Genomic DNA, 25,622 nt, shown 5'->3' with positions numbered 1-25,622 from the left:
TGTAAGGCCCTATTTTTTTTTTTGCCCACCCACTAAGGCCCTATATTTAACATATTACATATATACCTCATTTATAATAGTATCTCTGGCTTCAAATTCCTCTTCTATAGATATGTATCAGATGTACTAAAAAGTATATCTCCAGTGGTTTCGAGAAAAGAAAGACACCATTGGTAGGAATTTCACTGCAGCAATCATACTGGTTTAGTGTAAGGGGAAATACATATTTCTGTGGATTCATGTATTTATTTCTGTGAATAGATATATAAATATTTCTGTAAATTTTAGATGAAAATAAAAGAATTTATTGAGTTACTGCTTAACTGTTTTACACTACCTGACTTTTCACTACATGCTTCTGATATATATTTCAGAAGATGCATTTGAGGCTAAAGTCACTAAAACACTTAAATCTTGTGCTTAGTGACTGGTGGAACTAGAATAGAATTAAAATCCATGTTATGTAGTATTACATGGTTTTTCCAATAAAATATGATTTCCTTCATATATGTATTTGTGTATATATGTATGTATGTATGTATAAGGGAGGAGCCTATTTTTCATATCTGTTAAATTGAAAGATATGAAATGCACCTTTTTTTTGGCTAGTGTTTTTATTGAAATTTATTTACACTCCTTAAGTGTGCATTGACGGATAATCTCGGAACATTAATAGGTGTCAGAGAGAGCGCCAGCCTAATACAAAAGTAAAAATAATTTCTGTAGATAAACCAAACCTGTATATAGAGATGTGAATGTTCTCAATAAACATGGATGGAGCTGGAAGGGATCATGCTCAGTGATATAAGCCAGAAAGAAAAAGAAAAATACCGCATGGTCTCACTCATAGCAGGAATTTAGAAACCCAAAATAAGGGACCAGGAAAAAGACTAATTATAATAAAGTAAAAATCAAAATCAACAAATCTATAAACCAGAGACACACTATGGGGGCGGGGAGGAGAGGAGGGATTAGGGCCAAAATAAGGGAGGGTGGGAATTGTATGGGGAATAGAACCAAAATGAAAATGCGTGCATTGTGCAAAAATGAAAAATGATGTAAGAATTATATAAAATAAAATATAAAAAAAACTTTTTATTGTATTTTATGGTTACCGTCAGAGTTTTTATGAGCAGCAAGAGTTGAATGGCACTGCTAAATTGCACTTTTGTTTTTCTAAAATTATCTGGCAAAATACATTAGTAAAAAAATAATTGACTTCTAAGTCAATTTTGTTTGTTTGCCACAAACAAGAAAGATATTGTTTTATCCACAGTGTAGCATTTTGATTGCATGAGATACTTGGGCCCTTGTTATATTATGATGGAGTTGCTGGCTACTTTGATAATCCCTAAAGAGGTAACTCAAGCCAGTAATATGCAGACTCAAGTTATTCCAGCAGGTCAGTGTGCATATGATAGGACAAAGAGGAAAACTTCACTGTACACTAAAGAAGCATGTTTTACAGCTATGATTAGAATCAGTTCATTTCTTTTTACATCATCACACCTACAAGTTAATTTCCCAGTGATTTGACCTTTTTCTTAGGATGAATGATGAGCTATGGGTTCTTAAATAAAATGCATGTTTTTATCTGGGGATTCTAACTCAGCTTTAAAAATGAATCCGGACTTCCTTTTATAGTGTGAGTAACTCTATGTGATCGTTGTCTGTTTACCATTGGCCATTTTACTAGTATTCATTGAGCAGCCATACCGAAGATGGACAGTGCATACATGGGATCACATTACTCATGCAAATATCAACTGGCATATGCTTATGCAAAGGGATGGCGCCTCAAATGAATGTCTTGACTTGTTTCTCTGTCTCTTCTTTCTGAATTTATGCAGCTGACTGTAGATCCTTACTCCACCAAAACGGTGCCTGTTTACTTTCATCCTTGTGTGCTTGGAAGAACAGGTCATCAAGCTTGTATCACCTTCTGCTGTAGCCAGGTATGATAGACTATTCTTGGATCAGGTCAAGGTAATTAAATTTCAAAGTTAATAAATTAGTAAATCAAAAAAAGTTCATTATAAACTATTAATTACACAATCATTTGAAATACAGTATACATTATGTGTGTACAGACATCTAAAGAAGGCATTTTTAAATCTGTAGCTTTAGATTGCTTGAATGGAGGAGAATATACACCCAGATATAAAATATAGGCATGTTAATGCAAATTTCGAATCACTGGCCAAACTGCTGGCACCCCCTAACTTGGGTTTTACTACTTGGCTTTTCATAAACTTAAAATATAAAACTGTAATAAATGTAATCTTGCAAATATTCTTGCTTTTTTCATTCTGTTTTGTCTTACACTGTTCCTGAATAATATTAATAATGTTTTAAACAAAGATATGTAATGTTTAAGCAACTCTAAACTTGCTACATGCCATTCTAAGAATTATCTCAATGCACTCTTATCTCAGGCCTATCATGGAAATATTATCAACCCCATTTTACAGATCAGGAAGCTGAGACACAAAGAAATTAAGATTAAGCAACTAATAAGTGGTCAGCCCTCAACTTGAACTGAGAACATCTGACTTTTTAGCTCATCTTCATGATTATTTTTACAGCTACCAACAAACTGCCAAATGATTGTAGCTCTCTTAGTGACAATGAAAATTTTATGAAACTTTTCACATTTATCATTATTTATTGTATTTTTAAAGATTTATTTATTTATGCATACAAGAGCTGGGGTCTAGGCCAGAGGTGTGTGTGGGGCTGTTGAGAGGATTCACCAGAGTCAGAGTACGGAGCAGAATAGGCGGATCTACTGAAATACACTGCTGAGGGGAGCATCGGGCAAGGCAGGAAAGGTCTGCTGCGCCATGTGGGTCAGCTCCTAGCTTGGGATTGAACTAGTGCTGCAGTGGTTGCCAAATAGCTTCAATAGACCTGAGACTTAATGCCTTGTGCCACCAAGGAGGCCCCCTATTATTATTTATTACTTCAAGTGTTGATGGGGAGAAAAGTAAATGGAGGCATGTGTTTTATATATTAGGGGGCACCAAGGAGCTTGTCAAATCCTACCATCTGAAAGGAAGTATACTAAAATGTTAACATAGTGGTTACCACGTCAATGCAAGGTCTGTGGGATGACTGAAGTGTCCCCTCTCCCCCCGAATATGTAATTTACCTTTAGAAATGAATTTTGATCTATTAAGTTACCTACAATATTACTGACGTACATGACCTGAAGCAAACAAGAATGAATTGTGATCGACTCTCAAAATATTAAAGAAAACAAACAGTAATCTTTCTCAATCAGAAGAGAAAATATAATGGGGATTATTTTCTGTTATGAAAATATTGTTACGAGGCAGGTCTGTTAAATCATTGCTTCACAGCAGGTTGAACCATTTCTTCTTAATTAATGGGGACAATTTAGTTGCTTGCATTTCTGGTAAAAATTTTATGTACCCAAAGATAATCTGTCACATCAGCCAGGCAATTATCAGTTCTCCATCTTGATAACTTTAGAAAATCCTATCCTTGCTGTACATAAAATTCTTGCCAAACACGGAATAACTCAATAAATTAAGTAATCAACTCAAACCTTTTGTAAATCATTTTAACACTGGTGCCTGATTACAGTCACTCAGAGCATCTCCTTCCAAGGTATAGCAAATCTCCAAGGATCATCTGTGATTAGACTTCAACCTATAATTTGTCCTTTCAGCTAATGGGGCCAGACCCTTCAACCTTTTCGTTGTATTGCTCTAAACTTTGTGATTTTTCTTCCCTTTTCTTTCTGCCCTTCTCTTTCTTTTTCATCCATCAGTCATTCAGGTCTTCCTCTTTTAATTCATCCAGTCAACATCCTGTGCAAGCAAAACTAGTTCATCCTAAAGTACTGAGCAAATGAACATTTGCAAATAAAGTATACTTCATGTGCATGTAGGCATCTAAAAAAGATATTTTCTACATAAAATTTAGGGTTCATTTTTCTAAATCTGAGTTTATAGTTACTTTTAAATATTAGGGAAAACTACATATAGATTTCTATCCCTCTCTAGAGTCCACTGATAAATATATCTGAAGTGACACGCACAGTGAGTGTGTGCTAAATTGAAATCCAGTAATGTCAATGCTTTTAGGATAAGTTTTAACTACTGCTGAACATGTTTCTTTGCTGAACTTAAGGAGATGGCTATGTTTTATTATTCATTTCATTTGTTTGGGTTTGGGTTCATGTCAGAAGCTCTGCACTGTAAAAATCTAACTTTAGAATACAGTTGTAAAGACTGTGAATACAGAGAGTAATTTCATTAGGTCTTCATAACTACCAATATCATGAACTCACATTGTGCTACTCTAAAATAGAGCATAACAGAGTAAGAGGAAAGTAGTAGTAAGCAACAAATGTAGTAATCAGACCTTCTCTTGAGTTTTTTTAGTTTGGCTCCTTTCCAGTGGATTTCAGTCACCCAGTGTTTAGATTACATTAGAGCAAAAAGTAGATAATTTACATAAAAAGAGTTGTTCATTTATCTTGAACCATCATGCTTGATTCCAGTCAGTGTGTTACATGTAATTAATTTAGGATATCATAATTGAAAATATAAAGAACTTCAGTTTGTAGAATCTCTTAACGAAAGTAATGCAATCATTTTAAGATAATATGAAGCTAAAACTTGCCTTTAATCTTCCCTACTCAGAGGTAGCATTTATGGATTTCCTGTCACCATCTCTCCTACTTTGAAACATTTTTAAATTAAGTTTCCCTCTTTCTTATCAAAATTTAGGTTTAGGAACACCTGTGTAGTCTGAAAGATTATAAACTAGGACACTTCATGGTATTCATTTAGTGACCTCTTCTACCTTAGCAAGGTGGTCAGTTCTATTCTCAAGGAACTTTTATTCTGAAGGAGTACAAAGAAAGTATTTTCTTTTTTTTTAAAAAACATTGATTTATTTATGCAGACAAGAATTGTGGTGTAGGCCAAAGGTGTGTGGGGCAGGAAAGAGGTGAGAGGATTTACCAGAGATAGCGGGGAGCAGAACAGGCAGATGTACTGAAATACACTGCTGAGGTGTGCTGTACCATGTGGGTTAGCTCCCTGGCCAGCTGGGGATAGAACTTGTGCTGTAGTGGCTGGCAATAGCTTGATAGTGCGGTCTTTAATCCCTGTGCCACCAGGGAGGCCCAAAAGGAAACATTTTCAAATAGAGCATTGTAGGCCTGTGAAGCCCATAAAAGAAAATGGTCACATTCAACCTGTTTCATTAATTTTTTTAAAGATTTATTTATTTATGTATATAAGAACCGGGGTACAGGCCAGAGATGCTGTGGGTGAGAGGATTCGTTAGAGACAAATTGGGGAACAGAACAGGCAGACTGACTGAAATACACTGCTGAGGGGAGCAGCAGGCAAGACAGGAGAGGTCTGCTGTGCCATGTGGGTAAGCTCCCTTGCTGGGGATTGAACTTGTGCTGCAGTGGCTGCAGATCGCTTCATGGTGCTGCGTCTTAACTCCTTGTGCCACCAGGGAGGCACCCCTCCTTCATTAATTTAGAGCCATTCTTCCATATCCTGTGATAACAGAGCTTACATTATACCAGATGACGGGCATAAATAGTATGGCCTGCATTTGTGCACACTTCCTTTTAATGGAGTTTCAGTTTGTGCCTCATCTTCTTGAACTTCATGTGATGACTCTGAATTTTATTTGAAATTTACCCTCAGCTTTTAGAAACTACATGCAGCATTTACTATCCAGTTTGTTAGATAAATTGACTTTTTCAAAATCTTGTGCAGACTTGTAAGGTTTTCATTATGATTTCACTTTTATGTTGCTGTAATTAACCTTGTATGTATGGAAATATGTTTAATATTTGAGTGTCTTTTTGTCTTCTTTTCTTCAGTATAAAAGTGCATTCATTGATTTTTTAGCAAATTCAAAAGGAATTTGAAAAAAAAGGAAAAATAAAACTACCTGTTAAATATTAGCAACATTTTTTTCTTATTTGCCAAAATTTTATGTGTATGACATTAAGTATTGCAAATAAAATGTATGCAATTAGGGCATATATGTTATGAATGTTTATCTTTTAACAGTTTAAGGAATGGAAATTCTGCCTCTCTGGAGTAGGACTATATCCCATGCCTCTGGATATGCAAAAAATGACCTCATATCTTCATCTTCATACATCTATTGTTATACCTTTCCAAAATCCCACCAAAGAAGATGTTTTAGTCAATATCACACTAACAAGTAAGTTGTTTTTCTCATGTCTTACATATGTAATTTTGTAATTATTAATCCAACTTATTTTGTTATAGATTCAAAGCATTTTAGAGGTGGTAGACACTAGAGAGCCATTAGCTCAATATCATTTATAAAAAAGAAAACAAAGTGTGAGAGGTGAAGTATCTGGCTAAAACCACAGCTTGTAAATTGTGAAACAAGAATCAGAAATTAGGAATTTATGTGTGGAGTCATGTTCTTCCAGTCTTATCTGTAAAGGCACATATTTCAATAAATGAGTTTGTAAGATTCTTTTCATGTTACTTAAATATGCCAATGCTCATTCCTCAAAAATTCATAAAAATTCGAGGGTTCTGAATATCTCTTTTGTGCTAAAAACTGTCATATGCACATTTCAAACCAACCTCATATTTGGAATATACATTCACACAATGTATTTTGGTTTTGTTTGATATTCAACGTGTGAAATATCGCCATGCATTGAATACCTACAGTTTCCATAAATGAAGTAGTGACTGACACATGTAAAATAGCTTCTTTGATGACTTTTCTACTGAAGTGACTATCATCTTGAGATTATTTATTCTTTTTACTTAACCCAAATGTGAAGGCAGTATTAGTAATTTCATTCCGATATTTAAATATAAGTGGATTCTTTTCCACCCATAAGTCATTGATGAGTTACTAGTAAGCAAACAATTTTCAAAATAACAGTGGTGATAAAAGGGTGCATGCCAGTTAACATATTAGTTTTACAAATACTGACTTCTGTTTTGAGGACTGATAAATGCAAACAAAGTACCCTGTTGAGTTGTTACTGACTTAAGGTTAATTATGGCATTGTGTTCACCAGCAGTAAAGTAATAAAGCACACAGTGCAGCGTAGTTATAAGTTAATCTCACTTACGGGACATGCAGAGGCAATACCCAGTGCATTTGATTTCATGTTAGAGTCAGTTTATGAAAATCTTGTCCCTGGAGGCCCTCTGAATCTTACTGAAGCACCACCAGAGTTGAATAAATATTTAAATTAAATATGTAGTAATCATTGTAAATTAGCAGAGTGTACATAGCTTTATACATGAGAAAAAAGATAAGTATAAGGAAAAAGTCCCACACACTCTCAAAACCTCTCCAAAATTCAGACAGTGAACAATATAATATATAGTTTATTAGTATATAATATACTAATAAATGGTATTGAGAGACATGAGATTCATGGACAATGAAGTGATTGTATCAAATATATATCAATCTTTGTATCTCAGTTAAATTAGATAATTTGTATTAGTTGCCTTTGACCAGAAAAAAACTAACATTTTTACTATGAGAAAATAGGTATAAAAATTTTGTTATTGGCACTTTTCAGACAAGTAATTTGAAACTCAACTTGCTTATACTTAATTATTTTTAGATACTGCCTGGGTGTCTTAGTATTTTGGACTCTTTTTTTTTTTGTCCCTCTTGTTTAGTAGCTCTCAAAGTTCAGTGAGCAGTAATTGGGAAGTTAACAACATTTTTATTTCCAGGTCCACACTCAGTTATTCTCATTCATTATTTCTGAGGTAATACCCTACCATCACAATTTATTCCAATATAGATTATTAGAAGACTACACTTCAAGAAACACTACTCTTTTGACAATTGATTCAAAATATTTTTTAAAATCATATACCACAATTAAAATAGTTTGCAGTAGTCTCTTCAGTGTATATGTATTTGCTTGTGAAATATATACATATAACACTGTGGATTCTTAGGTTTACTATCAATAGAGCTTATCTCTTTTTCATTGAGAATTAAATATAATTTATAATGCTTTTTCCAATACCCAATAGTTGATCTTACACAAATACCATTTTAGCTATAACAGAATGTATTTCAATTTAATTAAAGCTGTAGGAATATAAACGTTTTTATTAATTTGTCAGCCATTTTCACATCTATGCAACTTTGAGGTTACATTTCCATGCCCCCACGTTGCACATCCTTCACTCACCCTCCACCAAAGCTCCCATGCCAATGTCCTATCTTCTTCTTTCCTCTACCCGCTTTTACTAACCCCACTGCTCCATTCCCTCTGGTAACTGGTATGTTTTCCACTAAGTATAAACATTGGATTTTTTTGTGCTTTCCCAGTATGTTTTTTTTTGTTGTTGTTGTTGTTATTTATAATCCTTAGATAAACGAAACTATCCAATATCTGTCTTTTACTTTCTGTCTCATTTCTCTTAGCACCTTGAGGTCCATCCATTTTTCCCCAAAATCCACTGTCTCATCTTTTTCACAGCTGTGTAATTTTAACACTCTTTATTTTTTTCAATATTACAGAGAAAACCATTTATATAGCTTGATACAATTTTCAAAAACATCACTTAAATCTCATATCAAAAATTAAAAAAAGAAAAGCATTTATCTAAGAAATATCCTATTAAAGGAAAGTTTGCTTTTGTTTCAATCTTAAATTGATGATTTTTCTCTTGAATACATCCAAGTGTAATATCTCTATATTTTTATTAGGTCGGGAAAACCACAGGCACCTCCCTGTTGACCATTTCTGGGACAGCTTCTGCCATGAGACTACTGCCTTCAAGTTTAGTGCTCTCAGTCACACACACGGTATGGGATTTTTTCATTATAATCGGTCCTTCTGTATCCTATCACATTTAGAGATGATGAAAGATGCGTCTGTTGTCTTAATAAATGTTTAATTAAAATTAAATGTATAACTATAAAATGACACAAATTTTAGTAAGTTGAGAGGAAGCTATAGAATATATAACTTTTAGGTATATTCATTACATCTACCTCATTTTTCTTTCCGTAACATACAAGTACATCTTGCAAATGAATTGAGTTTTGAGATTTTGAATGGTTGGATGTCATACCACTTAATACATATGTGTGTTAGTTAAAGATGATTTGGGAAAATTAAAATCAATAGTGTGCCAAAGCTACTCACACTTATTAGAAGTAATTCCATCTTTGCAAATCTAATGATTCCCTGAAAATTTATTTTGGAGTGTATATCTATTTGTACTATATATTCCACCTGGATACTGCTGAATAAGAAAAAAAATTAAGGCATAAGAAGGAATGAAGCTGCTTAAAAACCTGAAGCTCAGTAAATATGGATTTTCTTAAAATAAAGTTTTTCATTACAAAATGTCATCAGTAGTTATGGCAATTATGATAAAATATAAATCATCTTAAAATGATTTATATTGACTAGAATTGAGTACGTTTGTAATCAATACAAAAGTACTAACTAAAATCAGTAACCACTACTAATATCCCAATAGAAATAGTTTCATGATTGGCCTTTTTTTAATATGATCATTGATGTTAGCATCCTGAATCTAACTAATTTATCTCATTTAATACAACTCCCTATAGGTGTAGGTGTTCTTTTCATTGAATTGAGGAGATTGCAATTCAGAAAAAAAATAACTTATATAGAAGCATTTCTTTGCAATGCATTAAAAGGAGTATAAGTAACAGTTCACAAATGAGGAAGTATGGATCACCAAAGAATCATTGTAAATATATTCATTGTCACTAATATTCAACTAGATGTTGATTTAAATGATAGTTACTTAAGTTTTCTTTTTTCTTTATTTTTACATTTCAATGGCACTACTTTGGTGGCTACAAGTGCTACATAGTTTCTGAAATGTATTTTCTATAATGTATATAAAGAAACCAAGAAATCCTTGACCTACTAAACTTAGAGCTTCCATATGATCCAGCAATTGCACTCCTAGGTATTTACCCAAAGGACACAGAAACATCAATTCCAAAGAGCACCTGCACTCCTATGTTTATAGCAGCACTGTTTACGATAGCTAAGCTTTGGAAACAACCCAAATGCCCAAAAATAGATGACTGGATCAAGAAGATGTGGTACATATACACCATGGAATATTACTCAGCATTCATAAAAGGTAAACACATGCAATTTGCAGCAACATGGATGGCGCTGGAAGGGATCATGCTCAGCGAAATAAGCCAGAAAGAAAAAGAAAAATACCGGATGGTCTCACTCATAGCAGGAATCTAGAAAACTTAAATAAGGGACCAGGAAAAAGAATAACTATAAGAAAGTAAAAATCAAAATCAACAACAACTATGAACCAGAGACTCTCTGGGGCGTGGGGGGCGGGGAGGGGAGGGATTGGGGTCAAAATAAGAGGGTCGCAATTGTATGGGGAATATAAAAATAAAATTTATAATAATAAAAAAAAAACTTCTTAAAAAAAAAAGTAAAATCAAATCCAAAGAAAAAAAAGATACCAAGAAATCATTACCCTTTGACCTAGTAATTACAATTCTGATGAGATCCTTTTTTTTCCTAGTTATTTTTATGTTATTTATTTTTTTATTTTTTACATCATTGTTCATTTTTAAGCAATATTTGCTTCCCCCCCACCCTCAGGTGTAGTCCCCATACAATTTCCTTCACCAATGCACCTGTGACCATCACCTCAGTCCCCTGTGCTCCTACCTCCCTCCCTCTGATCCCTCTCCCTCCTCCTCCCCTGCAGGATGTCTCTGATTTATAATTGTCTGTTTTTGTTTTGTTGTGTTTTCTATTGTTATTTTTCCCCTGATGTCTTATTTGGTTCCCCTATATTCCTGGTGTAAGTGAAACCATCCGATATTTTTCTTTTTCCTTCTGACTTATTTCACTGAGCATAATTCCTTCTAGCTCCATCCATGTTGCTGCGAATGGCATAAGTTTATCTTTTTCAGTTGTTGAATGGTATTCCATTGTGTATATGTACCACATCTTCTTGATCCAGTCATCTATTTTTGGGCATTTGGGTTATTTCCAGGTTTTACCTATTATAAATAGTGCTACAGTAAACATAGGGCTACAGGTGTTCTTTTGAACCAATGTTTTTGTGTTCTTTGGGTAGATCCCTAGGAGTGGAATTGCTGGGTCATGTGGTAGCTCCATTTTTAGTAAACTGAGGAACCTCCAGACAGCTTTCCATAGTGGTTGGACCAGTTTGCACTCCCACCAGCAATGTAGGACAGTTCCAATTTCATCTGGTGAGATCTTTTAAAGAAATAAAAAAATAGATGACTTATACACAGAAATGTTTGTTATTAAATTGTTTATAATGGCAAAAATTAGTAAAATGACACCTTTGCTGTATTTGTGGTAACTGTATGTTTGTTTATATTTTAATGTTACTTATCCATTAAATATAGATATTTTCTTTATTTTTAAATTTCTTCCATTGATCCTGTACTTTTAAAGTCTTCCCACATTGTGGAATATTGAAAATTTACCTACATTTTCTTGTTTTCTTCTCCTTTGTTTACAATGGGGGAGATATAACAGGCATCTTTTTCATTTACTACTTCAAGTCATCCAGATTTAGCTTTTTTAGCCATATATGTAATTACAATCTAATTTGATTCCCACTCAGCGTGGGAATGAACCCACGCTGCAGAAGCTGCGGACAGCTTCATAGCATGGCAGCTTCACAGCTGCACCACCAGGGAGACCCAATAATTATACTTTTGATATTTGTGTTTACAATGTGACTTATCCAATACTCAAATCATATATATATCAGATCTTATTCCAGTGCCATACAGTTTAAATCCTTTAATTTTGTTTTCTTACCCTATTTCTTTTTTCCCTATATCTTTTAAATAACTTCTTTTGTCACTTATTTCTTTGTACAGAAAAAAATGTTTCTTTTTATCAAGTTCTGTTGAAGTTCACATAAACATTTGATTGCAATTGCATTAAATTTATACACACATGTTGTTAGCAGAAAACCAAGGAATACTCAGGGACCCCAAACTGTTAAGGGGTATATGCCCTAAAAGAGAGTCAGGCCATCTACAAACAAAAGCAAAGGAAACAGACTCTTAGCATGAAAGATGTTTAATATAGTTGGTGCACATAAAGAAAGAGAAGAAGGGATTTCCAATAATAGTTTCCCTTCCCCTTGTAGACAAATGCCTAGTCAAATAGACTTGGCCTATAGGAAAGCTCCTGAGGCCCAAAAGTTTGCCACAAGTCTAAGGTACCTTCTGGCAGGGAAATACAAGAAAAGGGATAGGCAGGTCCCAAAGAGCTGGGACAGAAAGAAATAATTAAATTTTAAAATGTACCACATAATCCATCATGAGTCAAGATAACAGCTGTCACTGGCTGTGAAGGAACAGGAGCAGCCTTCCCCATATGTCTCATTGAAGTATCTTTTCCAGTTGTCTCTTCTGTGTCTCCCCTCCATGTGTCTCCTTTAAAGTATATCCCCTCCTTAGCGCCTCCTCAATTTATATCCACCCCAGTCCTTCCCAGAAGCCCCCATTTAGGAAGTCTGGCTTATGGCATACTGGGAGTTGTAGTCCAAGATGCTGGAGGCAAGTGTTATTGGAGTGTGTTTAGTTCGTTCTTTCACTGACTTGGAATTTGTTCTTCATTGTTCCTCTGATATTTTGGGGAGAAACACTTCTTTTTTAAATATTTATTTATTTTTATGCATACAAGAGCTGGGGTACAGGCCAGAGATGTGGGGTTGGGGGGTGAGAGGATCCACCAGAGACTGAGTGGGGAACAGAACAGGCAAATTGACTGAAGCACACTGCTGAGGGGAGCAGCAGGGGACTCAGGAGAGGTCTGCTGCGCCATGTGGGTTTCTCCCTGGCCGCCGGGGATCGAACTCATGCTGCAGAGGCTGCAGATTGCTTCATATTGTGGTGCTTAATCCCCTGCGCCACCAGGGAGGCCCGAGAAATACTTCTTTATAATATTTAATCTTATCCAAGACCATTTATTTCATCGGTGTTCTTAGGCTTAGTATTTATAAATGTTAATAAAGTTCATTTTTAGCTTACACTTGCAGTTTTATTTTTTAAATGTTTTTATCCCCCATTTACCATTTCTTTTTCCCCTGCCACTACCTCTGGCAACCAAAAAAAAAAACTGTTCTCTGACTCTATGAACCTGGTTTTTCATTTTTGCTATTGTTTTTTGAAGACTCCACATACAAGAAATAGCATAGGGTATTTGTCTTTCTCTCTGACTTACAACACTTAGCATAATGTCTTTAAGGTCTGTTTTGTCACAAAATGATTATTAAATAATCCAGTTAGTAATTATATGTAATGCAATTTCTCTGTAACACAGAGACCAACATTTATGTTTCAATTTTAAATTTTCTAGTAGGAAACTAGAAATTAATTGTACTTTTTAAACAATAATTTATATTGCTCATATTGATCTTCATATGACTTTCAAATTTAATTCACTTTTCTGCCGTATTCCTTATCAACTTTTCTGGTTTCTCTTGTAATTTTTCTTTTCAAGTAAACAGTGCACACCCTGCCTGTGTAGTGAGTTGACAGTTTGAGATGTATGCTCCCTGCTGTTCTATATAATAAAATCTCCAAAGGGTTTTGTTTATTCTCTAGGAATTTCTTATTTGCTTTAGTGCTATTAGGGATGTTCCTGCTGATTTGGGGAACATAAACTTTAAGGGCACAACAGAAATGGAAACTCTGTTTTTACATTGCTGTTGACATCTTTAGAGACATTGGGTTTCATTGCCCATATTGTACTCTTACTTCTAGGCATAATCTCATATACCATAAAAAGTATTTGTAACCTTAAAACTAAGTCTTTCTACATCTACATGGAACATTTCCTTGGTGAACATTTGAGAGCTGAAAAGATTATCTTATTCTTGACCTGTGTTCACCTACGTGTATAGCGTGGAATACTAATTTCAAGGGATAAAAATAGGTATGATGTGTAAGAAAAACCAACTAAGTTCTATGATCAGATAAATCCTGGAATCATCATATTAAACAAAGATTTCTTCATATATATATTTTTTCATCATTGTTCATTTTTGTACAATATTTTCTTTCTCCTCTCAGGTGTAGTCCCCATAAAGTTCCCACCACCAATTCACCCTTGAACCATCACCATATTCCGTTGTGCTTTTCTCACCCCTGTTTTAATCTCTCTCCCTCCCCCTCCCTTGCAGAATGTCTTTGATTTATAGTTGCCTGTTAATTTTGTTTATTATTTTCTTCCTGATCCCTTATGTGGTTCCCCTATATCCCTCCTATAATTGAAACCGTCCAATATATTTCTTTCTCCTTCTGGCTTATTTCACTGAGCATAATCCCTTCCAGCTCCATCCATGTTGCTGCAGATGGTGTATACTTTTGTACTAGTTTTAAAATCAAAGAAGATACAAAAGAGTAAAAATTTGTTTTACAATATGGAATAAATTCTTCTGATTTTATTTGGTTAATAATGCTTTTATTATGTTGTGATCACGTGTCAGGGCCTATCTCATGAAAAACATAATATAACATGTTTAAATTGAACATTCATCCACATACAAAAGATAGGGACGAACTCAGGACAAAATGATGATCACTGGCATAGAATTCATTAGTACAAAAAAGCATAGAATGTTTTAGAATTAGCTTCTATGCAAGAGCTTCAAAAGATAGAAGCTGTAAAGAAAGTTTGGAGTGTAACAGTAAAAGTGGTGAGAACTTTTGCACATTTGGGTCACTTTTGAGTAACTTAATACAATTTTGTAAGCTTTACTTTTTTTTTTTTTACTTCTTCAGTCTCTGAAAAATGAAATATATTCCAAACCATGACTTATGACCTGTTTGGTTCATTAGAAAGATCATAATTTCTACTTTATGCTACACAAATACTTAATTCTTCATTATGTTTGTTATTATACAAAAAATATGTAATATAGACTCCAATTCCAAGGTAGATATTACATTCATTCATTAAGGTTAATTAAAATCAGAACTTTACGTAATTTAAAGCAAAAAATTCCAGCAATTAAGTATGTTGGATAAGTAGAGTTTAAAATGAAAATCAATACGCATCTGTCAAATGTAATCAGAACTCCATCTGATATGTCAAAAATCCAATTATACCTGAACTGAAATTGTTATTTTTTTCTTCTTTTAGCTGTCATCCAATGTATATTTAAATCTAAAAGTAAGATCAAATGGATATGAGTTGCCCTGGTTTCCACAAGTTGAAATAAGCACACAATTGAAACTCCCTACTGTCACCATATCTGTGGGCAAGTCAGTTTAATCTTACAGAATGACTTAGATTTACATTTTATTTTTCAGTTATCTCATAAGAAGGATATGATGAATGCATTTTATGAAAACATCCATCCTAGAGTGTCCCTATTTTGACTGGGCACAGCCACTTTTTTGTCATATAATGGCTTTCCTTTCCAAGTAGGCATGTGCTGACTTCACTGGCTTATGATTGGAGCAGAAGAAACTGTCATTAATGTTGCTCATTTTATTATCACATAGAAATAGTGATCTTTATCACAACTTCTGTCACAAAGAAAAAGGGATATGGTGAGACATTTATCTTGCTGGAAGCACTAAATTTCTGAATACATTACCAGACTCTCCATATTTGACATTAGTTTGTTATGTACAAGAGATATTTTTAATTACTTATATACTTTTTGCATCATCATTCATTCTCTCAGGTGTAATCCCCATAAAATTATCACCACCAAGACACGTGTGAACCGTCATCACCATAATCTCTTGTGCTCTTCCCTCCCATATTTTGGTTCCTCTCCATTCCCCTCCCCAGCTGAATGTCTCAGATTTATAATTTGCCTGCTATTTTGTCTATTTTTTCCTGATCCCTTCTTTGTTTACCCTGTGTTCCCTGTAAGTGAAACCATCTGATATTTCTCCTCTTTCCTTCTGGCTTATTTCACTGAGCATAATCCCTTTCAGCTCCATCCATGTTGCTGCGGATGACATGAGTTTATCTTTTCAATTGCTGAATAGTATTCCATTGTGTATATATATACCACATCTTCTTGATCCAGTCATCTGTTTTTGGACATTTGGGTTGTTTCCATATCTTACCTATTATAAATAGTGCTGCAGTAAACATTGGTGTGCAGGTTTCCTTTCAAATTAATATTTTTGTGACCTTTGCATAGATTCCAAGGAGTGGAATCCTGGCTCATATGGTAGCTCCATTTTTAGTGTATGAGGAACCTCCAGAGAGCTTTTCATAGTAGTTGGACCAGTTTGCACTCCCACCAGCAGTACAGGAGAGTTCCTTTTTCTCTACATCCTCACCAGCATTTGTTGTTGCCAGTTTTTTTTTTTTTAATATGTGCCATTTCACTGGTATAAGGTGGTATCTCATAGTGGTTTTGATTTGCATTTCCCTGATTATAGGTGATGTTGAACATTTTTTCATATACCTGCTGGCATTTGCATTTCCTATTTGGAAAAGCGCCTTTTTAGCTCTTCTGCCCATCTTTCAACTGGATTGTTTCCTTTTTTTTTTTTTTTTTTTGAGTTATGTGAGCTCTTTGTATAACTTTGAAATCAGTCCCTTATCGGTTGTGTGAAGTGTAAATATTGTCTCCATGTAAGAGGTGAGTTTTGATAATACTTAGTTCATATCTAGGATGTATATACAAATGTTTAGGCAGTTAGAGAGTACTGGATGATTCCTGGATTATTTTCAAATCATTAGCAATCCTTTTATGTAGTGTATATTTGCTAAGTTATCCATTCCTTCCTGCCTCCAAGACTCATCCCCAAGCATAGTCGGTATGTGAGATCTTACTACCACCATCTACTTCCATGTGAAACTGTGTAATGTGCCCATTTACATCTGTTGTGAATGGAAAGGGAGTATCTCACCCAAGTCTCTGGCAATGCCGGTGCTGCCTCAACCCACATTTTCACCTGCTGGCAGCCTAGAAGCTCTGGTCCAGGCTGAATGTCCAGGGACCCTTGGACATATTGGCATCCTGTTCCCTAAAAGAAAGCTAAGCCTTTGAGTACCTCAAGTCTAACATTAGAATGAGAACTCAAGACACTGGCCCAAGGAAAGATTTATTGAAAAGCAATAGAAACAAATCAGAGCTCCAGGGAGATCTCCTTAAACAGAGACTCTCCAAGACACTAGAGCTAGACTTAGGAGTTAGGGCTGATGTGTGAGAACAAAGGCATTAAACTTTATTGGCTGAGAAAGTAGGGAGAATGGGTTTGGCTAACGTCCATTTGCTCATCCAGTTGTGTTCCATTTATTGTTGCTAATTGTGAGCAGCAATCAACTGTAACTTGGTGGTTGCGCAGGGCTTGTGACCATCTTATGGATAAATATCTCGTGGAGGTTGTGTGCCCACAGCTTCAGTTTGCATCGGTCTGGTCTCAAGGTCTTTAGCTCCCTTCTTCTCCAACAGGCTGGCTTGATAAGCTTAAAGATATACCTCTTGCATGCTTAGGCTGGGGGGCAAGTCAGTAAAACACACCCACAAACACACACAAACACACACACACACACACACACACACTGCCAGGGAAATTTATGGTGACATATATGCAGGCCTAGAGTCATCAGATTGCCCAGTTTGTGGCAATTTGTAACAGCCACAAGACACTTATTCAGTCTCAAGATTCTAAGTCACATCGCCAGGGACCTGTGAATTTTATGAGATAACCCTCCTGTATTTTTTTTTTTTTTAAAGAAGAGGTTTTTTTTTGTTTTTTTTTTAAGATTTATTTTTATTTTTATACAAGAACTGGGGTACAGGCCAGATGTGCAGGAGGATGAGAGGATTCACCAGAGACAGAGCAGGGAGCAGAACAGGCAGACGGACTGAAAGCCCTGCTGAGGGGAGCAGCGGGTGAGACAGGAGAGGTCTGCCACACCATGTGGGATTCTCGCTGCCCTGCCAGGATTGAACCCACATTGCAGAGGCTGCGGACAGCTTCACAGTGCTGCGCTCAACCGCCTGCGCCACCAGGGAGGCCCCCCCACCTGCTGTAATTTTGTTGTTTGAAGGCTTAGTTGACCTTCAAATGGAGATTATCCAGGTGGATCTAATCTAGTCACAAATGCAAAGAATTTTCTCAGATGACAGTGAGCAATAAAAAGGGGACCTTGAACTTGTAAAAGCTTGGTACTTAATTTTTCATGTTCCAATTTCTGCAACCTATCAATATTGTATGACAAGGACTTTGCAGCTGTAATTAAATTAAGGCTCTTGAGATGGAGAGATTATGCTGGATTACCCAGGTGTGCCCTAATTTCAGTTACATGTTGTGGCAGAGGGAGTTCAATGACAGACACACAGACCACAAGATCATGTGATTGTGATACATTGGAGCGATGGAACCAGAAAATGACAGCAGCCATGGAGAACAAGGAGAGACAAGGAAAACCATCTCCTTTAAAGCTTCCAGAATGATGGTGGCCCTGTTAACACCTTGATTTCATCCCTAGGATGCTGATCTGAGACTTCTGGCCTCCAGAACAATTGGATAATGAATTTTGGTTGTCATAGGCAATCCGATTTGTGATAAATTTTTATAGCATCCACAGAAAAGTAATACATTGAGCTATTCATGATAGCACCTAACATTTCTTCCCACTTTCTCAGTTATTTCCATAGTGTGTTCTATAAACTTCAACAGAGGGAATTCAAGTCAGATCCTTTGTCCGCTCTACCTATGGTAAAGCTTCCCTGAAATCAGAAAAATTCTCATGACTACTTTGAAATACACTGTTATTATTATTGACAGTGACATTAAGTAACCTAGTTTATATACCTTGATTATCATGTTTTAATGTTTGGCAACATTTCCTCCCACCCAAAAAGAAAGTATGGGCCTAAGAGAATCACAATATATACAAGTGGAGTGAAGATCTATCTTGGATAGATAAAGATTGAAATAGAAAACAACAATTTATATTTGACAAAATATTTTTTAAATGCTTCTATTTATTGGACCTCTAGTTTTACCAAGATAGCATATCCCATTCCTTTCAGGTTCTTTACCTCTTGTTAAAACATCCTAGACATAACAAACAAACAAGCATGGGAAAATGGGAAGAAGAAAGTGAACAGCTCAGAGACCTTATAACTTGAGGGATAATACAGTAGTAAGTTTAGATTTTCTTACAGCTTCTCATCTTTGACAGGGTTCTTCAGAAGCCTCTGTCCCAGAACTGCCAACAGGCAAAGCCAGAAAGCTCCATAATGAGTCTGTATCTCTTAGCTGAATGATCTGGAAAAGGGTGGCCTAAATATAGAAAACCTTTTTTGGCAGTACTCAGTCTGTGTTGGTGTTGGAGCCAAGCAGCAAACTAATCTGCTGTTTCCCCAGATGAACTAGGCAGTGATCCCCTTCTGCCAACATAGTGTTGGTGGGGTGGAGAAGGAAATTTATCTTGTCTCTCTGTGCTGGTAGAAGGAGGCGGAGCTCCACATTCCTCAACAGTGTGGTGTCAACAGGGTAGTCATAGCTAAGAGGCCATCCCTACTTGGCAGTGATGAGATTTACAGAGTTGGTGCTTTCAGGGCCTAAACACTTCTAATGGCATCATTGTCAATGAGTCTGAGCAAATTGGTGTGAGCTGGGGGAGTAAGTCGGCTACTTTTCTTCCCACTCTTAGTGTCAGTAAGACCCAGTAAGACGTAATGCAGTCATTTGGCAGTCCTATTTCATCCCAATCCCTGGAGTCAGGGCAGTCTACAAGGTAGAGCCAATTGATGTGAGGCAAGGTCATCGGCATTCTGCTTGCCTTCTCTCTACATGTAAGAACTAGTGGAACAGAACCTCCAGTCCCAACTGATATCAATGAAGAAGATTGAAGTGGTGAGAGGTGAGACTAACTCACTCTGCTTCCTCCCATCTCTACTCTCCGTGTCTTTGGGACCCCCCTCTTTGGGAACAGAACTTCTATCAAGCTCTTATGCAATGAAGCAGTTTGAATCAGTGCCCCACATTCTGCTCCAATAAATGATTTTGAATTCCCATAAAACAAATGAACTAATAGAGAATCTGCAAAAATGTATAAGATTAAGAATGAAATGGAAACTATAGAGCTAATAAAATTACAATAGGTTAGATTTCTTATGGATGGGATCAGAAATAGAATGGCAATGATGGAGAATAGAATCAGTGAATATGAGGACAGATCAATGGAGTTTACATAATCTGAACAAGAGAGAGATCATAAACTGAAAAAAAAAAAAATGAACAGAGTTCCAGGGACCTGTAGGAAGATAATAAAAGAGGTAATATTCATCTCATCAGAGTCCCAAAAGGAGCATGTGAGACAGGAACATTATTCAAAGATACAAAGTCTGAAAGCTTGCCAAATTTGATGAAATACATATCCCTGGAGATTCAAGAGGCTGAGTAACTCCAGATAGGTTAAAGCAAAAGAAATGCATGACAAGACATATCATCATTAAATTTCCGAAACATAAACACAAACAAACCTTGAAAGCAGCCAGAGAAAAGCATTGCATTACTTACAAGGAAACAGCAATTCAAATGACAGGAGATTTTTCATCTGAAACCATGGATGCCCGAAGAAAGTGGTACACATTTTTCAAGTAGTGAAAAGAAGCTATCATAAACTGCAAATTCTATATCCAGAAAATGTATCCTTCATAACTAAATGGAAAATGTAGACCTTCTCAGAGGAAGGAGAAGAAAAAATTATATAAGCAAACCAACCCTTAAAGAGTAGCTAAAGGATATTTTCCAAGAAAATGATCACATAAAAAGGCTTAGAACTTCAGAAATCAAGTAGTTCTGTGACTTCACCAATAGCATATTCCACTAGAGGAAAAATTAATACATTGAACATCATCAACCTAAAATACTCTGTTAGGGAACAGTGGTATGGTGAAGGACAGAATTGAACTTTTTCCAGTCAACTTAATGTAGTATAGGCACATGTTGATTGTTAATAATGTATACCTGAAACAATGTTATCCAAAGTTACTTCAATTAAAAAAGAATAAAAAATAATTCATAAGAGGATGATGCAATGGAAAGCTATAACTGCGAGAAAATATTTGTAAGCCACACTGTAGCAAAGGGTTAGTGTCTAGAATATATAAAAATGATAGTGAAAACTCATTAATGAAAATACAGTTAATTTCAAAAATAGGTAAATGACATGAACAGTTTTACCCTCAAAAAGAACATACTGATGCTAATGAGCACATGAGAAGGTGTTCAGTACCAGTAATATTTAGGGAAATGAGGGCCTCCCTGGTGGCGCAAGGGGTTAAGCTCCGCACTATGAAGTAATTCACAGCCTCTGCAGTATGACTTTGATCCCCGGCCGCCCAGGGAACAACCCAGATGGCTCAGCAGACCTCTCCTGTCTCGCCCGCTGCTCCCCTCAGCAGTGTGCTTTGGTCGATCTGCCTGTTTTGTTCCCCACTCTGTCACTGGTGAATCCTCTTACCCCCTGTATCTCAGGCCTGTACCCCAGCTCTTGTATGCAAAAAAATATTTAGGGAAATGAAAATACAATGAGGTTTCACTACCAATCTCTTAGAATGGTAAATAAAAAATAGTAACATCATATGTTGACAAAGATGGAGAGAAACTATCACTCATACATTGCTGGTGGGAATGTAAAGGGTATAGCCATTTGGAAAACTGGTTGTATTTATAAAAGTAAATGTAACTTCCCTACCTCCCAATAGTGGAATCCATTGGAATTTATCCCACAAAATGAACATTTATGGCTACACAAAAACCTGAACACAAATGTCTATAGGAGAGTTATTTATAATAAATCCAAATCTAAAAACAGCCTAGATGACTGTCAGTGCATGGTACAACCATAACATAGAGTACTACTCAGCAAAATAGAAGTGAAGTGTCATAAGCACAACTTGATTGTGCTTGATTGTCCAGGGAATTATGCTGAGTTAAGTCAACTGCAGAAGTTTATATATTGTATAACTCCATTTCTACAACATTCTTGATGTTACAAAATTATAGAAATGGAGAACCTATTAGTGGTTATAATGATTCAGGATTGGGATGGGGGAGAAAGAGGAAGGTCTATTAAGGATCAACCACAGGGATCCTTGGGGTGATGAAACTTTTCTCTATTTTGACTATATCAATATAAATATATTGGGTTTTATATTGTTTTACAGTTTTTTTAATTTATTTTTATTTATTTGTACATACAGGAACTGGGGAGCAGGCCAGAGGGACAGGGGTTGAGAGGATTCATGAGAGACAGGGTAGAACAGGCAGATGGACTGAAATACACTGCTGAGGGGAGCAGCGGGGGAGACAGGAGAGGTCTGCTGCGCCATGTGGATCAGCTCCCTGGCCGGGGATCAAACTCGGGCTGCAGCGGTAATAGTGCTGAGTCTTAACCCCTAGGCCAGCAGGAGGCCCCTGTTTTACAGTTTTGTAAGATGTTACCATTGGAGATAACAGGGTAAAGGGAACATGGAATCTCTCATTTCTTACAACTGCATGTTTATGTTTGTCTCAAATACTTTGTATTGGATAAGGATTATATCATATGAGATAATAGTCAGAAGATTAAAGATATCAGTATGTTTGATATATGTAATATATATATTTTAAAGATTTATTTATTTATGCATACAAGAGCTGGGATACAGGCCAGAGGTGTGGGGGGGTGAGAGGATTCACCAGAGACAGAGTGGGGAACAGAACAGGCAGATCAACTGAAATACACTGCTGAGGGGAGCAGCAGGCGAGTCAGGAGAGGTCTTTCTCACCATGTGGGTATCTCCCTGACCAGGGATCGAACTCTTGCTGCAGAGGCTGCGGACAGCTTCATAGGTTGCGTCTTAACCCCTTGCGCCACCAGGGAGGCCCTTATGTAATACATTTTTAAAAGATATGCAATATGCAACATTTATATGATTGCTAGTAATTAGAGCTAAATAAGCATAATCCTAGCAATAGCATTTATTTAGAAAAGAAACATTCTTATGAGACAATTGCTGTCTCCTGTTGATTTTAATTACCATATTTCATGTAGCTTTACAATCAATAATAAAATTTTTACTTGCAATAATAATGTTTTGTAATTTAATGTTGCTATTTATGAATTGGAAAATGTCTGAGAACTCAGTGTTTAGTGACAGCTACTCATGTGTGCTGCCGTCTGACATAAAGCATGCCTAGGTCTCAAATAATTGTCATGAATGTTTATTAAATTATGCAAGCAGTGAGGCATGAGTTCACATTCTTGACAACCTTTTCTTTCCTTTTATCTCACATGGCCAATTTTCCACAAAAATGACCTCAGGCTCCAATCACATAGATTTTTAATTACAATTTATAGCATAGAGCAGGTTGATTTCCTAGCTAGTCAGTGAAGCTCATTTTACTGCAAAACACAAAGTTCCAGCTCTTGGTTTGCAAAGATGTCTGGGTGCCTGCCCTTCTCAATAACCTCTATAATTTGAAATTTAGACCTGCTTATACGAATAGAATATTTCTATGAAGAGAACAGAAATTGAACTTAACAAAATAATTCATAAGGCCTGGATTTGTAAAATGGAACCCAAGTCACAGTGCCACTTGTCTATCATATTATCCGATGTTCTTACCTTCAGCAAAACAGGTAAATAGTCTGTCAGAGGACTACTATCTGCTTAGGAGTTATAAACTGTCAGACCTTACAACAGTTAGGTTGGTTGATGGATATCCAAATGGGTTGAGACAAAGGGAAATAGAGAAGTAAGTGAATTGTAAGTGATGAACTTTTCATAGTGCGTGGTTTTCCTTTAGGAAAATTTGCTGGAGTGTATGAAAACTGATGTGTACTCCTGACATCCAGCAATTTCTCCCCTTCTCCCATCTGATTTTCTTCCTTCATATTTCATTCAGAATTTAAAGTCAATTCACCATATAATTGTCTGTTTCTCCCCTTACATTGACCAGCCTAATTTTATTTTTTATTCATGTTCTTTACCTTCCCTCCCATCACATCAGAAAAACTCTCTGGCCTCTTATGACCAGTACTCTACTTGTTTACTGAATGCCACCACTACTCAACTTCATGGAGTTCTCCAAGAGCTCACCTCTCTTCTACTCTGTGATGATTCTTACTGAATTATTCCTATCAACATACACACGCAGGACTAGCCCTTGATGTTAAAAAATGCTTGCCTCGGGCCTTCCTGGTGGTGCAAGGGGTTAAGACACACCTATGAAGCTATCGGCAGCCACTGCAGCACAAGGTCAATCCCCGGGTGGCCAGGGAGCAACCCACATGGTGCAGCAGACCTCTCCTGACTTGCCCGCTGCTCCCCTCAGCAGTGTATTTCAGTAGATCTGCCTGTTCTGCTCCCCACTCTGTCTCTGGTGAATCCTCTCACCCCCCGCATCTCTAGCCTATACCCCAGCTCTTGTATGCATAAATAAGTCTTTAAAAAAAGGCTTGCCTCTCTTTACCCTTTATCCCTGACAGCTACCATCCTATTTCTCTGATCCCTCTTTATAGCTAAAATCTTGAAAGGTTTTCTATACTTACTGTCTTTGCTACTTGCACCGTTATCTTTTGAACCCAAGTTATCCAACTTCCCCCCCCCATAATTCTACTAATGTGGCTTTTTAAAAGTTCAGTAAAATAGCATTCCCAGATCTGATCTTTTCATGCAGTCCTGATCTTGCTTACCCCATGAACTCTCCTTGACATAGTTGGTCTCTCACTGTTTTGGAAACAGTTGGCGTTTAGGACTCAATTCTCTGTGATTCTTCTGTCTCTCTAAGAAGCCCTCCTCATTATTTACCTGTTACTGTCCTCCTGACTTCCTCAATGCCCAAGACTCTGTCTTCTCTCCTCTTCTCATTACTAGTAGATCATTCAATCTCACATGAGATTCCAAAAAATTCTAAATTGATGAGGTCATTCAGTCTTTCGAGAGATTCCAACAACTTCTAAATTGATAGCCCTAACCTCGACCTCTCCTTGAATCCAGATTTGCAAATTCCCCTGCTATCTCAGTCCTCTTGCAGATGTTTGTTACTTCCTTTGGACTTTGATCAAATTACACCTTAATGGAAAGTTCATGCTGGACCATCCTAAAGTAATACCCATATCACTCTTTATTTTTTATTATTATTTTTTTAAAGATTTATTTATTTGTACAAGAACTGGGATACAGACCAGAGGCACAAGAGGGTGAGAGGATTCACAAGAGACAGAGCAGGGAGCAGAACAGGCAGATGGACCAAAGACACTGCTGAGGGGAGCAGCGGGCAAGACAGGAGAGGTCTGCCACGCCATGTGGGTTTCTCCATGGCCGGCTGGGAATTGAACCTGTGCTGCAGAGGCTGGAGGCAGCTTCACAGCGCCGTGCTCAACCTGCTGTGCCACCAGGGAGGCTCCCATATCACTCTTTAACCATTTATTGTTTTACCTAATAATGCCTTACAAATAATACATTTTATTGTTTTACTTCTATCCTCAATCCCCACTGTGTTCTAGAGTAAATGACCTAGTAAAACAGGAGATTTCTTTTCTTCACTATTTTATCCCTAGTGCTCATTACAATGCATAG

General features: G+C 36.4%; 1 protein-coding gene across 1 annotated transcript in view; it reads left to right on the top strand.

The window, feature by feature from the left end:
• Window positions 1–25,622, top strand: part of CFAP47 (cilia and flagella associated protein 47) — a 330,871-nt gene that overhangs the window by 267,571 nt on the left and 37,678 nt on the right. The window contains exons 56-58 of the mRNA XM_054695900.1: window positions 1,851–1,955; window positions 6,075–6,231; window positions 8,746–8,844. Of these exons, the coding sequence (XP_054551875.1) occupies window positions 1,851–1,955; window positions 6,075–6,231; window positions 8,746–8,844 (361 nt within the window). The remainder of the gene's footprint in view (window positions 1–1,850; window positions 1,956–6,074; window positions 6,232–8,745; window positions 8,845–25,622) is intronic.

This window comes from Talpa occidentalis, unplaced genomic scaffold (genome assembly GCF_014898055.3).
Source record: "Talpa occidentalis isolate TD23 unplaced genomic scaffold, MPIMG_talOcc4v2.1 talOcc4.15, whole genome shotgun sequence".
In the NCBI taxonomy this organism is placed as follows: Eukaryota; Metazoa; Chordata; class Mammalia; order Eulipotyphla; family Talpidae; genus Talpa; species Talpa occidentalis.
This window is presented reverse-complemented; position numbering and strand designations above follow the sequence as displayed.